Source organism: Lolium perenne, chromosome 7, assembly GCF_019359855.2.
Source record: "Lolium perenne isolate Kyuss_39 chromosome 7, Kyuss_2.0, whole genome shotgun sequence".
Taxonomy (NCBI): domain Eukaryota; kingdom Viridiplantae; phylum Streptophyta; class Magnoliopsida; order Poales; family Poaceae; genus Lolium; species Lolium perenne.
The window spans coordinates 311,883,451-311,899,351 of NC_067250.2; the positions used below are offsets into that span (position 1 = coordinate 311,883,451).

General features: G+C 48.4%; 1 protein-coding gene, 1 long non-coding RNA gene and 1 pseudogene across 2 annotated transcripts; 2 read left to right on the plus strand and 1 right to left on the minus strand.

Moving 5' to 3' along the window:
- Positions 1–775: 775 nt before the first annotated feature.
- On the minus strand, positions 776–1,436 carry LOC139834206 (uncharacterized). Its single transcript, XR_011749731.1, has 3 exons — positions 1,247–1,436; positions 989–1,168; positions 776–886 (listed from the first exon to the last, which is right to left on the minus strand). It is a non-coding gene; the product is annotated as an uncharacterized lncRNA (long non-coding RNA).
- Positions 1,437–4,341: 2,905 nt separating this feature from the next.
- Positions 4,342–13,316, plus strand: LOC127315023 (UDP-glucosyltransferase 29-like; annotated as a pseudogene).
- A 71-nt stretch (positions 13,317–13,387) lies between these two features.
- LOC127315022 (uncharacterized) lies at positions 13,388–14,218 on the plus strand (the record flags this gene model as incomplete). The annotated part of the gene is made up of 1 exon (XM_051345564.1): positions 13,388–14,218. A coding segment is annotated over one exon (831 nt), but the record flags the coding sequence as incomplete, so codon positions are not given.
- Positions 14,219–15,901: the final 1,683 nt, after the last annotated feature.

A 15,901-nucleotide genomic window follows, 5' to 3' on the forward strand; every position in this document is an offset into this window, starting at 1 on the left:
AGGTAGTACATGAAGATCAAGATGATGCATAGCAAGTTGGTGCATATAATATAACACACATGTTATTGCATAAGATCGCAAATTAAGTAGCACTATGCATGAAGATCGATCTTCATGCATAGTGGTGCTCTCCGAGGCGTACTCTATATATGTCTATTACATGTAGCATAGTGGTACTCTTCGAGTCAACTATATATGTAACATGTACATCTTCATTCATAGTGGTACTCTGCGAGTGGTGGTATGACGTCCCGAAGGAAAAATCCCGCCAATTCCTCGCCTATTGCTATGAAGCGGTCATCGAGTGGGAGCTTGTTCCGTTTTCTTGCCAACTATAAAAGAATAAGATACAAATGAATACATGAAACAACTATTACTGAAACTCAGCACAACTTATGATAACAAAACAAATTTGTGAAGATTGTTTTTGTACCTCTTTATTTCTTTCATTATTCGTTCTCTCGTTGACAATTCTGCGGATGTACTCGCAAACGAAGAATCCACAGAGATCGGTCCCCGGAGGTTGTTGCGGGCATTTCTTTACAAGAATATAATTCAATCAAACAATAGTCAAGTATGATAATTAAAAGGTGTGTGGACCTAGGTAGTACTACTTACTTTCGCACGCCATCGCAGCTTCGGTGTCCATTCACGGGACGTATCTTCCTTGATGAAAGTTTGCCATACGCTGCTCGACAAAAGAAAATGCATAAAAGAGTCATCAATTAGTTCAAAGCAGGAAATTAACGAAACAAACCGATAAGAATTAAATTACCTTCTGAGCATTAAAAAACAAGACACGTATAGATCCTTTTTTTTGCTTAGTGAGTCCAAGACTTCAACTTCTCCAATTTCCAAATTGATGACGAGAAGAATAAAGTGAAACCTACGCACGTTTCAATATGTAGTGTCATATATATAAGTCATTAGTTAAAATTTTGACATACGGTGAGCAAAATATAATGTGTTATAAGACAGTAAGACTCACTCGAAGTTGTAAGGCCAAAGTATTAGCTTTTTGTCACGTTGTCGCTTCAAAAACCTTAGCAAAGTCTGCGGTGTATCCTTGTTATAGAGGGGATTCTCTATGGTTTTAACATGCATTGTGTGCGGGTCAATGAACCCAATGTCTGTGATATCGTCCCTTTTGCATTCGAGCATCTTCGATCTGCATAATATAGCGCACAAAAGATTATAATCTGCAGACAATGAACGACTTCTCAAATTAAATAAATAAATCACTTACAGACAATAGCAACTGATGATTGATTTGTCGAGGGCCCGGAGATTGTATAACTGAAAGAGTTCGGCGAAGTCAACGTTCACACAGTACTCCTGGAAGTAGTGCTCTTCCCTAACTCGCACCATGATAGTCTCGATCCCTTCCTTTGAGGCCTTAAGGTACCACGAATGCAAGTTACGCATACATGTTGGTACCTTCCTGAGATTCTCGACCAAATCTTTCCCTTGAACAAACTGATATGCTCGTTCAGTGAAGGCGTAATCAGTTGCGTCTTGTCGAGAACTTTGAACGGTCTTCCCGTCAAACACCTTGAGAGGGGCGACCGATTGAACGGGTTGTTGTCCGAGCTGGTAGACACTGTGTATCCCTTTTATCTCCCTGATACCCGATTGAACGGGTTTTGTCGCCTCGATCATCTTGTCATATGACCTTTCAATAGAACGCGCATAGTCAGATGGCGGCGATGGTACAGGGTCATATAGATTGTCAACGGTACGCACAACTTTCACCCGATCTAGTGTCTTCTCGAAAGGTATCTCTGGCACTTTCGGTGCAAAAAATTTCTTCACCTCGGCCTGAACGGCCTCCGCGTTTTCCTCTGGAGTTTTTTCCCAAGGTAACTTCTCAGTAGGCGGCAGTTGTTTCTCCTTTCTAGCTTTCTTCCTAGGCGGCGTACCGTTCCGCTTAACGGACGCTGTCTTACGCGGAGGATCTCGAGATGGTGGACTCACGCTGGGGTCCCTCTCAGGTAGGTGTGGACTTGGCTGCTCACCAGGACTGCCACCAGGAGGAGTCGATGGCATTTGCTGCTCATGTGTAGGAGTCGGTGGCCTTTGCAAAAGGACGACGTACTTCTTCGGCCATAGGGCGAAACCGTGCTTGACATCGGCCAGTGTCCTCTCATCTTCACCTCTAGGAATATCAAGCTCCACTTTTTCAAAACCCGAAACAACTTCATCCACCCCGACACGAACACAACCAGGTGGAATGGGCATATGATGGTGCATTGCTCCATCTTCACTTGGGTACACATAGCCGACCGCCACCTTAACAGACGCGGTCCTGATTAACATATGTAGCTCGCAATCTGTCTTCTCCGTGACATAATCCACGGGGTAGCTTCCTCCACATCCGTCAAGATGCGAGGAACCGACACTGCTTCTTCGCTGAGATGGGGCAGCATCGGCTTGTGGATCCTGTAGAAACAGCGGCTGATCAGGTGCCCTCTGATTTCTCTCAAGAGCCTCCACCCTAGTTAACAATTCCGTTACAATGTCGGCGTCCTTCTTCTTCTTTCGCGAACGGCTTCTATAAGTGTCAGCGCTGTCCGGCCACGCTTCCTTCATGGTGAGACCTGGGCGAGCTCGTACCCGTCCAACATGTTCAGGGTTCCCCAGAGCGAGTGTCAGCTCGTCATTCTCTCGATCGGGAATGTACTCTCCCTTTCTGACCTTTTCAATTGCATCTACAAGCTTCGGTACAATTGCCTCAATTTTTTCCTTCCATTTTCCCTTCGCAACGATCAACCCTGTCTTTGGGTCCAACCCTGCCCCATGAGCGAACAACCAGAACTTGGACCGTTCGGGCCAGTCCCATGTCTGTGGAGTGATTCCATGATCAATCAGTTTATTCTCAAACGCTGTCCACTTCGGAATGGCACTCTTGTAGCCACCTGACCCCAAATGATGCGAAAGTTTCTTCTTTGCAGCATTTTCGGTATTTTTCTTCGATCGGGACACAAAAGTAGACGATTTCTTATAATCCTTAAATGCGGCCCAGTGATCTTTTATCTTCACTAGATTATCATCGAATACTGGATCTTCATTCTTATATTTGTCCCATAAATTTTTCTTGAAGGTCTGGAATTGTATGGCCATCTTCTTCCATGTCCATTCCTTAACTTTATTCTTCTGGCCTTCCGTCATGTCTTCCGGTAGGCTGAACTTTGTCATTAGCGTGTCCCAAAGAAATTTTTTCATCTTGTCGTTGACATAACTAGCACCACTCTCCGGGTTCTTCGGCTTATGCCACTCTTGAATGCTGATCGGTACATGGTCCCTAACAATAACTCCGGATTGACTTGTAAATTTGCGGCAAAACTCCTTGGGCTGCACTGGTTCACCATTATCCTTGAATGCCATGAGGGCTAACCTGCCCTCGCCCTTTAGCACCCGCGTCGGGCCTCGTTTTGATCTAACAGACTTGCTCGATGATCCAGAAGGCTAAAAGAAAAAATTATTCGTTAATAAGTGCAATACAAATAAATGAATGCATCTAGGGATGAACATATAGACTAATTGATACATAGATATACACCTCGCCGGAGTTTGTGATGGACACTTCGTTGTCTCTTCTAATTTGTTCAGACTCAAGTCCCTCGCCGAAATCATTCAGAAAGTCTTGGAAATCGTTGTCATCTCCATCGTCGGGTTCCGGACCACGGGCACTCTCATAGATCAATTGCTGCACCGCTTCTTCCCCCTCCTCATCTCGGACGAAGGTGCCGTCCTCCATACCTCAATGTCACTACAAAATTAAGAAAGCAAAATTAACAGATTGCTAGATGGATAACAATTGAAATGAAGAAAGCAAAAAAACCCTAACGGACCGCCACGACCACGGACACGGTGTTCCCCCTCCTCCTCTCGCTCTTCTCTCTATGTCGCGGCGGCACCGCCACGGACTCGGCACCGCTACAGACCCTAACCCTAACACTCGGCGCTCCTCCTCTCGCTCTTCTCTCTATGTCGCGGCGGCACCGCCACGGACTCGGCACCGCTACGGACCCTAACCCTAACACCGGCAGTGTGCCCTCCGGTAATTAACCCACCGAGGCGACGACGACAATGAAGGAGCCGGTGCAGCACCGAGGCGACGACGACAATGAAGGAGCCGTCGTTCCGCAAGAGTGCGTCGTCCACGCTGGTGAGCTAATTAAGTGCCCGCGCGTTGCGGCGGATATCTCGTAATCACTTTACCTTTGAACATAAACTCGATATTCTCCCCTCAAAGGAATACACATATAAATAGTATGATAGATTTATTTTTTTAGCACAATTGCAAAATAAGTTGACTTACTACATATATTATATACGGCTAGCTACACTGTATTGATCCGACTGACAAATCGATCGCCGGCCATGGCGCAGGCGGAGCGCGAGCGCATGAGCGTGGTAATGTTCCCGTGGCTGGCGCACGGCCACATCAACCCGTACCTCGAGCTAGCCAGGCGCCTCACCGCCGTCACCTCCCACCTCGACGTCGTCGTCCACCTCGTCTCCACGCCGGCCAACCTCGCGCCCGTCGCTTGCCACCAGACGGACAGGATCAACCTCGTCTCGCTCCACCTCCCCTCGCTCCCGGACCTCCCGCCCGCGCTGCACACCACCAAGCGCCTCCCGGCCCGCCTCATGCCGGCCCTCAAGCGCGCCTGCGACCTCGCCGCGCCCCGCTTCGGCGCGCTGCTCGACGGCCTCCGCCCGCGCCGGACGTCCTCCTCTACGACTTCATCCAGCCGTGGGCGCCGCTCGAGGCCGCCGCGCGCGGGGTGCCGGCCGTGCACTTCAGCACGTGCAGCGCCGCCGCCACGGCCTTCTTCGCCCACTGCCTCCAGAACGAGCGCGTCCCCCGCGCGTTCCCGTTCGAGGCCATCAGCCTCGGTGGCCCCGACGAGGACGCCAAGTACACCACGCTGCTCGCCATCCGCTGCGACGGCGGCACCGCGCTCGTGCCCGACCCACTGCGGGTGGAGCTCGGTGCTGGAGTCCATGGCGGCGGGCGTTCCCATGGTGGCGAGCCAGAGTTCTCGTTGGCGGACGGGCGGAGCGGCGTCTCGTCGTCGAACACCTTGCGGGCAGTGGGCACGGCGGTAGCTAGGGAGGGAAAGAAGGAGGAGAGGGCCGGGGAGGTTACCTGCGGGCGGCGGCGGCTGCGTCGGCGGTGGCGGCTGCGTCGGCGGCGGCGGCTGCGTTGGCGGCGGCGTGGGTGCGTCGGCGGCGTCGGCGTCTCTGCTTCGTCGCGCGGCTAAGGGAGAGAATGAGGGGATTTGGGGATTTTCGGTCGCCGGCTAAGTCCTAAACAGGGGGATCGACCTTTGGTACCGGTTCGTGCCACCAACCGGTACGAAAGACCTTTCGTACCGGTTGGTGCTACCAACCGGTACCAAATGTATTTTTTTTGTTTTCCTTTTTCTTTTACTGTTTTCTTTTCTTTTGCTGTTTCTTTTTTCTTTTACTGTTTTCTTCTTTCTTTTCTGTTTCTTTTTCCTTTTATTTTGTGTTTCTTTTCTTTTCTTTTCATTTTCTATTTCTTTTCATTTTCTATTTCTTTTCTTTTCATTTTCTATTTCTTTTCATTTTCTATTTCTTTTCTTTTCATTTTCGTTCCCCTTTCTTTTGTGTTTCTTTTCTTTTATATTTCTTTTCTATTTATTTTGTTTTCTGTTTCTTCTTTCTTTTCTTTTCTGTTTTTTTTCTTTTCTTTTGTGTTCCTTTTCTTTTCTTTTTATTTTCTGTTTCTTTTCTTCTCTATTTCTTTTCTATTTCTTTTTCTATTTCCGTTTGTTTTCTTTTCTATTTCTTTTCTATATCCTTTTTTATATTTCTTTTCTATATATTTTCTAATTCTTTTCTATATATTATCTATTTCTATTCTTTACTCTTGCCACGACGCCGTCCGCGCGGGAAACTTTCCCACCACGTACGACGGAAAAAGGCGGGAAAGAAAGGGCGGGAATAAAATTTTATTACGATTGAACTCGAATTAAAATACATAGCTTAACTGAAAATTAAAGATACATGGCCAAATTCTACTGTTGGAGTCATTCAGTCATACTCGTGCCTAGCCCTGTAGTAGTCGCCACTGTAGTCGTCGTAGTCGCCGTCATCATCGTCGCTGGCATCGGGGTCGCGGTACTCTCCGGTCGGCGGGTGAGCACGCGTGGGCTGGGACTGAGGGTAGCGCAGGCGGGGGCCACGGTAGGCCATGACGCCCTGGAGAGTCCGGCCGCGCCACCACAGCCGACGGCCGGCCTCGTTGAAGTTCGAAGGAGGCGGACCGCCCTCCTCATGCCTGGAAAGCGCCCTCTCACGCCGATTGATGAAGAAGCTTTCCCAAGTCGGGCTGTAGTCGGGATGCCACTGGGGATTCCTCCGCTGCTCTGGCGTGAGCTCGAAGTAGTAGTGGTTCGTGATGGCCATCTCGCGCGCCACACCTAGAGGGACTGGAGGGACCGGTACGCCTCCGACGCTTAGCAACCAGCCGGTCGGGACGCGGTAGCCCGGCGGGCAGGGGTAGTTCGAGGCGCAAAGCGCCTCCGCCTCCCGGGGGGTTAGAGATGCGATGGAAGCCATGGGAGAGAATGATGAGGTTTGCAGATATGAGTCTAGATGTGATATGTAAATGGTGGCCAAGCATACATATATATAGTGAAAAAATGGCGGGAAGACAAAGGCGGGAACCGGTGGAAAGCGTGGGAAGAAAATAGGCGGGAAGACAGAGGCAAACCTTTAGTACCGGTTGGTGGGTGCAACCGGTACTAAAGCTGTCGGCAGGATAAGGACGCCCTGCTCGATGAGATAAAGTATGTAGCGCACGACGCCCTGTCGGTGGGATAAGGACGCGTGGGTAACCTTTAGTACCGGTTGGTGGGTGCAACCGGTACTAAAGCTGTCGGCAGGATAAGGACGCCCTGCTCGATGAGATAAAGTATGTAGCGCACGACGCCCTGTCGGTGGGATAAGGACGCGTGGGTAACCTTTAGTACCGGTTCGTGTCTGCAACCGGTACTAAAGCTGTCGGCAGGATAAGGACGCCCTGCTCGATGAGATAAAGTATGTAGCGCACGACGCCCTGTCGGTGGGATAAGGACGCGTGGGTAACCTTTAGTACCGGTTCGTGTCTGCAACCGGTACTAAAGCTGTCGGCAGGATAATCTTCTGACATGTCTGTCTTGTCCTCTACTCCCACGATGTTTCTTTTTCCTGAAAGAACTATGTGCCGCTTTGGCTCATCGTATGATGTGTCCTCTTGCCTTTCTTTTCTTTTTTTCGGTTTGCTAGACATATCCTTCACATAAAAAACCTGAGCCACTTCACTAGCTAGGACGAATGGTTCGGTGTCGTACCCAAGATTCTTGAAATCCACTGTAGTCATTCCGTACTGCGGGTCTACCTGTACCCCGTCTTTCAGGTTGAACCATTTACACCGGAACAAAGGGACCTTGAAATTAGGTCCATAGTCAAGTTCCCATATCTCCTCTATGTACCCATAATATGTGACCTTGTTCCCATTGCCATCTTCTGCATCAAAGCGGACACCACTGTTTTGGTTGGTGCTCTTTTTGTCTTGGGCGAAAGTGTAAAATGTGTTCCCATTAATCTCGTACCCTTGAAAAGTCGATATAGTAGAAGATGGTTGCTTGGCCAACAAGTACAGCTGCTCGTCATCGGTGACATTCATGAGACGTGTTTGCAACCAACCGCCGAAAGTCTTCATGTGTTCTCCATCAATCCAATCTTCACGTTGCTCCGGGTATTTAGAGCGTAAGATCTCCTTGTGTTCCTCTTTGTACGGAGCCACCAAGATGGAATTATGTAGAACTGTGTAGTGTGCTTGAGTGAAAGAATGTCCGTCCATACACGTTGCTGATTTCTTTCCTAGCGTGCCTTTTCCACGCAGTCTCCCCTCATAGCGCGATTCAGGAACACCGATCGGCTTAAGGTCAGGAATAAAGTCAACACAAAACTCAATGACCTCCTCTGTTCCATAGCCCTTGGAGATGCTTCCTTCTGGCCTAGCACGGTTATGAACGTACTTCTTTAAGACTCCCATGAATCTCTCAAAGGGGAACATGTTGTGTAGAAATACAGGACCGAGAACGCCAATCTCTTCGACCAGGTGAACTAGGAGATGTGTCATAATATTGAAGAGGGATGGTGGGAACACCAACTCGAAGCTGACTAGACATTGGACCACATCCTTCTGTAAATTTTGTAGAGTAAGTAGATTGATCACCTTCTGAGAAATTGCATTGAGGAACGCACATAGCTTCACAATGGGTACTCGAACATTTTCCTGCGAAGCCCCTCAATGCAACCGGAAGTAATTGTGTCATAATCACGTGGCAGTCATGAGACTTTAGGTTTTGAAACTTTTCTCTGACATGTTTATTATTCCCTTTATATTCGACGAGAAGCCAGACGGGACCTTGATGCTACTCAGGACTTCAAAAAGATCTCCTTCTCCTCTTTGGTAAGAGCATAGCTGGCAGGACCTTGATACTTCTCTGGATTCAGGTTGTTTCCTTCGTGGATACTTTGCTGGTCCTGCCGTGCATCCGGTGTATCTTTTGTCTTCCCATACACGCCCAAGAAGTTTAGCAGGTTCACGCAAAGATTTTTCGTCACGTGCATCACGTCGATTGCAGAGTGAACCTCTAAGAATTTCCAGTAGGGTAGCTCCCAAAATATCGACTTCTTCTTCCACATGGGTACGTGTCCGTCAACATCATGCGGAACAGATTGTCCGCCGGGACCCTTTCCAAAGATCACTTTTAAATCCTTGACCATATCATATATAACTTCCCCATTAGGGCGGGTAGGCTTCGTTCGGTTATCTGCCTCACCTCCGAAATGCTTTCCTCTCTTTCTTACGTGATGTTGTTTTGGAAGAAATCGACGATGCCCCAGGTACACATTCTTGTTTCCCAAATAATTACTATCAGTCTCACCTAAACAGTGTGTGCATGCATTGTATCCCTTGTTTGACTGCCCTGAAATGTTACCAAGAGCAGGCCAATCATTGATGGTTACAAATAACAACGCTCGTAGGTTAAATTCCTTTTGTTCGTGCTCATCCCACACAGGTACACCTCCGTCACGCCACAACTCTAAAAGTTCTTCAACCAATGGCCTCGTGTACACATCAATGTCGTTGCCGGGTTGCTTCGGTCCCCTGGATGAGCACCGGCATCATAATGAACTTCCGCTTCATGCACAACCAAGGAGGAAGGTTATAGATACATAGAGTCACCGGCCAGGTGCTATGGACTGGAGCTCTGCTCCCGAAAGGATTAAAGCCATCTGTACTTAGACCAAATCTTAAGTTCCTTGCGTCATCTGAAAATGACTTGAACTCTCTGTCGAATTTTCTCCACCGCGACCCGGCAGCGGGGTGTCTCAGCATCACATCTTTCTTACGGTCCTCTTTGTGCCATCGCAACAACTTGGCATGCTCTTTGTTCTGGAACAAACGTTTCAACCGTGGTATTATAGGAGCATACCACATCACCTTCGCAGGAACCCTCTTCCTGGGGGTGGACTCACCCTCAACATCGCCAGGGTCATCTCGCCTGATCTTATACCTCAATGCACTACATACCGGGCATGCATTCAAATTCTCGTACTCCCCGCGGTAGAGGATGCAGTCATTGATGCATGCATGTATCTTCTGCACCTCTAATCCTAGAGGGCAGACAACCTTCTTTGCTTCGTACGTGCTAGAGGGCAACACGTTCTCCCCTGGAAGCATCTTCTTTATTATTTTCAGCAACTTTTCAAATCCCTTGTCAGAAGTACCATTCTCTGCCTTCCATTGCAGCAATTCCAGCGTGGTACCCAGCTTTTTCTGACCATTTTCGCAATTTGGGTACAACAGTTTGTTGTGATCCTCTAACATTTTCTCCAACTTCAACCTCTCCTTTTCATTTCCGCAGTTCATCTTCGCATCAAGAATGGCCCGACCCAAATCGTCATCCGGGTCATCAAAAATCGGCTCATCGAAAATGAGCTCTTCTTCAGCTTCGTCTTCCCCCATTCTACTACCACCGTCTTCAGTGAATAAGGGATAGTTGTCACTATCCTCTTCTTCTTCGTTGTCTTCCAATATAACCCCTCTTTCTCCGTGCTTGGTCCAACAATTATAGCTGGGCATGAAACCATTCTCCAGCAGGTGGACGTGAAGGGTCTTCGAGGTAGAGTAATCCTTCATATTCTTACAGGAACTACATGGACAATACATGAAACCATTCGACCGCCTGTTTGCCTCAGCCACGTTGAGAAAATAATGCATGCCAGTAATGAACTCGGGATGGCACCGGTCACCGTACATCCATTGTCGACTCATCTGCATTTTATATGTATATCAAAAATCATTAAGTACACAACATCATGGATATATGAGTGACCAACTTAATTAATATTCAAGTTCATCACATAAAACTAAGTTTTTTTATAAAAAAGAAGAGGCTCACCGAGGTTGTACGGTGCCGGCTAGGGGACGACGCTAGCGATCGACGGCGGTGAGGACGGGGATGATACTAATTAAAACCTACAAAATATACCATAATTTCAGCTCAAATTGATTATAAAAAAAGTAAAATCCCTAACTTAGGCATTTCATCAAACACCTTGCTAGCACTAGAAAAATAGTACGAGTTAAACTACCAAAGAAATGAGCTAAATTAGGAACGCCGGAAGAAAGGATGATATTGCTAACCCTTGGATAGATGGAGGTCGTTAATCTTGTTAAAATGGTGGAGAAAGAATGAAAATTTGTTGGAGTGTGAGAGGTGCAAAAGTTTTAGAAATGTGAGAGAGATGAAAATGAGAATGGATCGGGGGCGGGGGAGGGGCAGTGAGCATATGAGGCACCCTTTAGTACCGGTTGCTAACACAAACCGGTACCAAAGGTCCAACCTTGGCCCCACCCTCACCTGCCATTCTGGCCGAAGACCTTTCGTACCGGTTCCTAACACGAACCGGTACGAAAGCTCGTAACGAACCGGTACGAATGCCTGAGCGTCCGAACCGGTACAAATGCCACCTTTAATACCGGTTCGTAAGAGAACCGGTATTAAAGTCTTAGATGGATGAGAGGTTTTCTACTAGTGGATGTACGTTTTCTTCTTGGCACGGTGTAGCTAGCTGTACATCTCTTGGAGAGGAGGCGAGGACTTCAGCTCTTGGAAGGAGCAAAGCGGCCGGCCAGTACGTGTGCGTTTTCTTGAAACTGTTGTTTCACGTCGGCCCATGCTCATGAGTAGCTTGCTCGCTTCGCCGGCAAGTTTCCGAGGCCGGTGAGGATGGCCACCGGAACTCGTACGACAATCAGGCATGATTACACGGGTTTCAAGGCTCATGTCGAGCGCATCATATGGTATCAAGACGGGAGAAGTCGGTGCATGCGACGACGACGGTGCTCTGCACCCGGACAAGAAGTGAAGAAGCTCACAAGCCCATGAAATGAAAACGAAACATCGCTGTTCGCGGTCACGATCGTCGTCCCCGTTTTAGCACGCAATCTAAGCAAGTAGCAGAAACACGCACCGGCACTGGCACCTGCACTGGAGGTGTGCATAATGACGAACACGACGGCGAAGTTAACCGCAAAATACTGCCGCGGCGCATCCGTCCACCCATCTATTCCCGGACGTCGGCGTCTCTGTCCATGCCCTGTAAATACGCTCGCGATCGTGGACGGCGGCGTCTCGAACGATACGCTATTTGGTTGCCTATCCATGTCAAGACGCCGACGGGTGACCTAATATTACTGTGACACTGGTCTTCGTCCTCCTTCAGACCACCGGAACACCGTCGCTGTCGCCACCGCTCGATCCCCGTCGAGTTTTACGGATTTCATTGCCGGCTTCGCCCATCAATCCCGCGTGTCTTCGCAGCAAGTACTCGTACTTTAGTAATGGCATGGCATCATCCTTGATTGACTACTCAGTAAATGGTTGCATGGCATCATCCTGATTCGATCGGTTCCAAGTGGAGTGTGCTTGAATCCAATTGCCCGTCTATGCACGCATGGTATGTACTCGTCATGCCGTTTTTGACTTGTCGTTGCTTCGATCGGAAAATTGTGCTTGATCGTCTGGAAGTGTGCATGACGCACGTCCATGTCCAGTTCATTGATTGATGCACTTTCTTTCGAAAATTTATTGGTTCACTTATTATAATTTCAATCCCCGGTGGCGGTAGCGGCCCCCTCCACGTCGAAGACGGCGGCAGGGATGGCGGTGTGCTGCTGCTGGTTTTCTCCGGGAGTTGGGGGAACGTCGGCGGAAGCGCAGGGCGGCGCGGCTGTTCGGGCCGGGGCCTGAGGCCCTCCGGCGGGGTGGCAGTGAGAAGATGGCGGTGCGCCCTCAGCACGTCGGCGTTCATGGCAGCGAGCTAGGTCGTCGGGCCATGATCTGGGATGACGCCGATCTGGCCAGATGGCCAGCCACGGCCGGGGCGGAGGGTGATGGTGGTTCCTTGGATCGCCAGTACGTGCAGCCTTGCGCTAGGTCTGCCTCCTTGCTCTCTTGTCACTCCGGCATGGAGGGATTGGCGGCGTGGGGGTCTGCTAGTCTCGCGGATAATGGCGGTGGTCTTAGGATTTCTCCTATTGCCAAGTTGATGATCTGCTGCTTGTCTCCATCGATCTGGCGGAAGTGGCGTGTTCCGGAAGGCTCCGCTGGCGCTCCACGAGGCGTTCTATGCCTGGAGTTTGCCGGATCGGGTGGAATTCGGTCGTGCGCACCCGTGTTTTACTCTGACCGTTTGGTTTCAGAGGGAGCGTCTCGAAGCTTTGCTGGCTGTTAATATCATGGAGCATGTTCTCGTTTCGTGATGCTAGCGAAGAATGACATGGAAGCCGAGGTCTGGGGTCTAGCAATGGCGGCTCGAGTCTTGGTGGTTATGAGGAATTGGCTTGGTGATTTGTGATTTGGAACAACGACATGCAAGCGGGGGCGACTGCACAAGCGAAGGTCATAGTCCTACCACTCCGGGTGAAAACCCAATGTCTGGCCTTAGTTGGTTGTGCCTGGCAATGGCCTTGTTGGAGGCATTGTTTTGAGAGCGAGGACTTTCTTCAGGGTGAAAACCTAAGATCTATGATCGGGTGATGATGGTGCTTGTGCACTGTTTCCTTCTTGGAGGCGTCGCTTTTGAAGAAGTTGGACTTCAGGTGTTGTTTTGGTGGTGTTAGTACTGTTGTTTCAATGAATGAATCACTGTAGCGGGGCTTTTCTTTTTTTTGTAATTCTTCTTTCTTTTTTGGCTGTGTCCATCCGTAGTGCCGCTAGGGTAATGCGTTGTTGCAGAGGCTGGGTGTAATTGACATCTTCATGATATTAATATATACTTTTTATCGAAAAATGTCGCGGACCGTAGCGAGACTCGGGTCGAGGCCATGAGGTTCTCAGATCCTGGACCAGACTGCATGTTTGGCGACGATGGAAGCTGTTGGAAACATTATGATATTGGCATGGTGCAGATTTTCTCGGTAAAAGTGGGCAGCCTTCCTGCTGATGCTGGGTCCGTAGAGCTGTATGGGTACATAGCAGCTCGAGATCAACGGGATCCATTCCGTAACTATGTCGTCAACATTAGCAGGGATGATCCCATCGTTGTGGAGGAAGGTTCTCTCGTCGACATGGCTGGCCCTAAGCAGGGGATACAGTTAATGGACAATACTCTGATCGAATATGACATGAGGATCAAAACAGGCGAACAAGAACAGGATGACCTGCAGATGCTAGACGGTGCATCAATTTTAAGCTTCATTGGTCCATGGAATTACCCATTCAAGTTAGACACCCCGGGAGACTATGGCACGATTGACATCATTTTATCACCTATTCGGTGGGCTGTTGAGGCGACGGTTAAGGTTCACATACTAGAAGTACAAAGCAGTTTCAGGTTGTCACTCATATGTTTAACCAGCGGGATTGATGAGCAAATCGTGCTCTTTGATGACATCATTTCCGAGTCACACGACTTGAAAAGGTCTCTGGTTGCTGTTAGGAGCCGATCTTTTGTAGATTTGAAGTTCAATATAGGCGCACCGTCATCTTGTCCCGACCAACATTGTTGTTCCTTCAAGGCTGAATGGCATGGGCATATTATACAAAAGATAAGGACCTGTTTTGCATTAATCTTAGTCAACGTGTCTTGGTCGACCTTGCCTCCTTACTTTGATGGCTAAGATTGTCCGCCCATACGTTTGTGTTGGTGTGGGCCAATAGATCAGTAACTTGGAGCGGCTGCCTTGTGACAAACTTGTGGTGTAACTAGCATGGTAAGTCTCTATTTTCTACCACCATTCATTGTTTTATCATTGTCATTGCAATTGTTGGTTAATCTTTGTCAAAACACGAGTCTTGGTGAAATGTCACCCGTCCATGTGCTCACTTCACACACACATGATATTTCTTCATAAAATTCTAGTAATATTAAAGATTCCATCCACCTGTTGTCGTCCGTTGATTACGGTAGAGGAACATATCATCGGTGAAGAAAATACCAAACAATAGGCCGAGTGTACCCAAGAGAGAAGAAGTAGAGAAGCTCGATGGACCTGCCAAACCGCATAGTCAACGCTACCACTTGTGCGACACTTTTAAAAGCTATTCACCAACAATGACACAACATGCCAGTGACCCTATTGTTGCCGCCGTATCCCAGGGAAAATTATTTCTTTTGCGGAGGAATGGGCGTCCAGTGGGAATGAGAGGCCTTTACGGTGCGTCTAGGAATTCATGGAGGATAGTGATACACGAAAGGTGTCAGCACCACCATGGTCGGACTAGTCAACTATGAGTTGCATGGTGCGAAGTCACACCACCATCACCCTAGTGATCACAAGATTCTACAGCCGAGAACCACATGCGACCAAATCTGGTGGAGTGGAGTGAGCCAGATGGAAAAGAGGACTAATCTCAAATAAGGAGATGGAAATCATCCAAGCATCACCAACAACACAAGCGTCACTCGCTAATAGAGATATGTTCATCAGAGACCGTGTATTGGTGGACACACCATCATATTAAACGCCACTAGTAAAACAAACAGTAGCATGCAATATATTGGAATGCCACTACTAATGACTACTACTTGTACAAAAAAACGGGGGTGGGGCCAGTGCCCCAACCCGGTATGCTTCACTAGCGGTGTGTACCATCCTTGTACGCTAGCATTAGCAGTGGAACTAGTAGCATGGATTCATGTGCCAGCCCCCGATGTTTCATGAGTCCCACATAGGGAATAACAAATAAATGATCCCACGTCGTGATGTTGTCCCCTTTTGAGACCTAGATGTCGCAAGCATTGCTGCTATCATATCATATCGGCCCGGCCAAAGCCACCGCACCTCTTTGCCTTGTCTTGCCGCCGCCACCTCCCGGGGCAGCTCTGTTCTTTGCTGCCGATAGGTTCCGACGCTCCATGGATATAGATATGCACAAGGCCATTTGGTTGGCCAGGCGAACACCACTATCTGCTGAAGGCATCAGGATAGAATTGGCGGCAGCGTCCCCTCCCATTTTCCATTTGTCAACAAGGTTTTTTTTATCTTTGTCTATTCATGAATGGGATTGCAAACATATACATGCTGCTATGTTGTTTATTTTATCATGTTTGAACTTTAAAAGTTCCACTGAGGACTTTGTTTTATACAGGAGCGGAGGTAACAAATACTCAAAGGAAGAAGATAATGAGTTGAAAGTTCAAATCGGCGGACATATGTCGGAAACAAATCCGTAAGCATGCTTCCACAAGAAAATTGGAGAAAAAAGAGCACAACTATCACTCGTACATCAATGCCACATGATCAATGAACGCTTGTACAAGAACACATGCACAAGATGATAAATTCCACTACTAATGACTT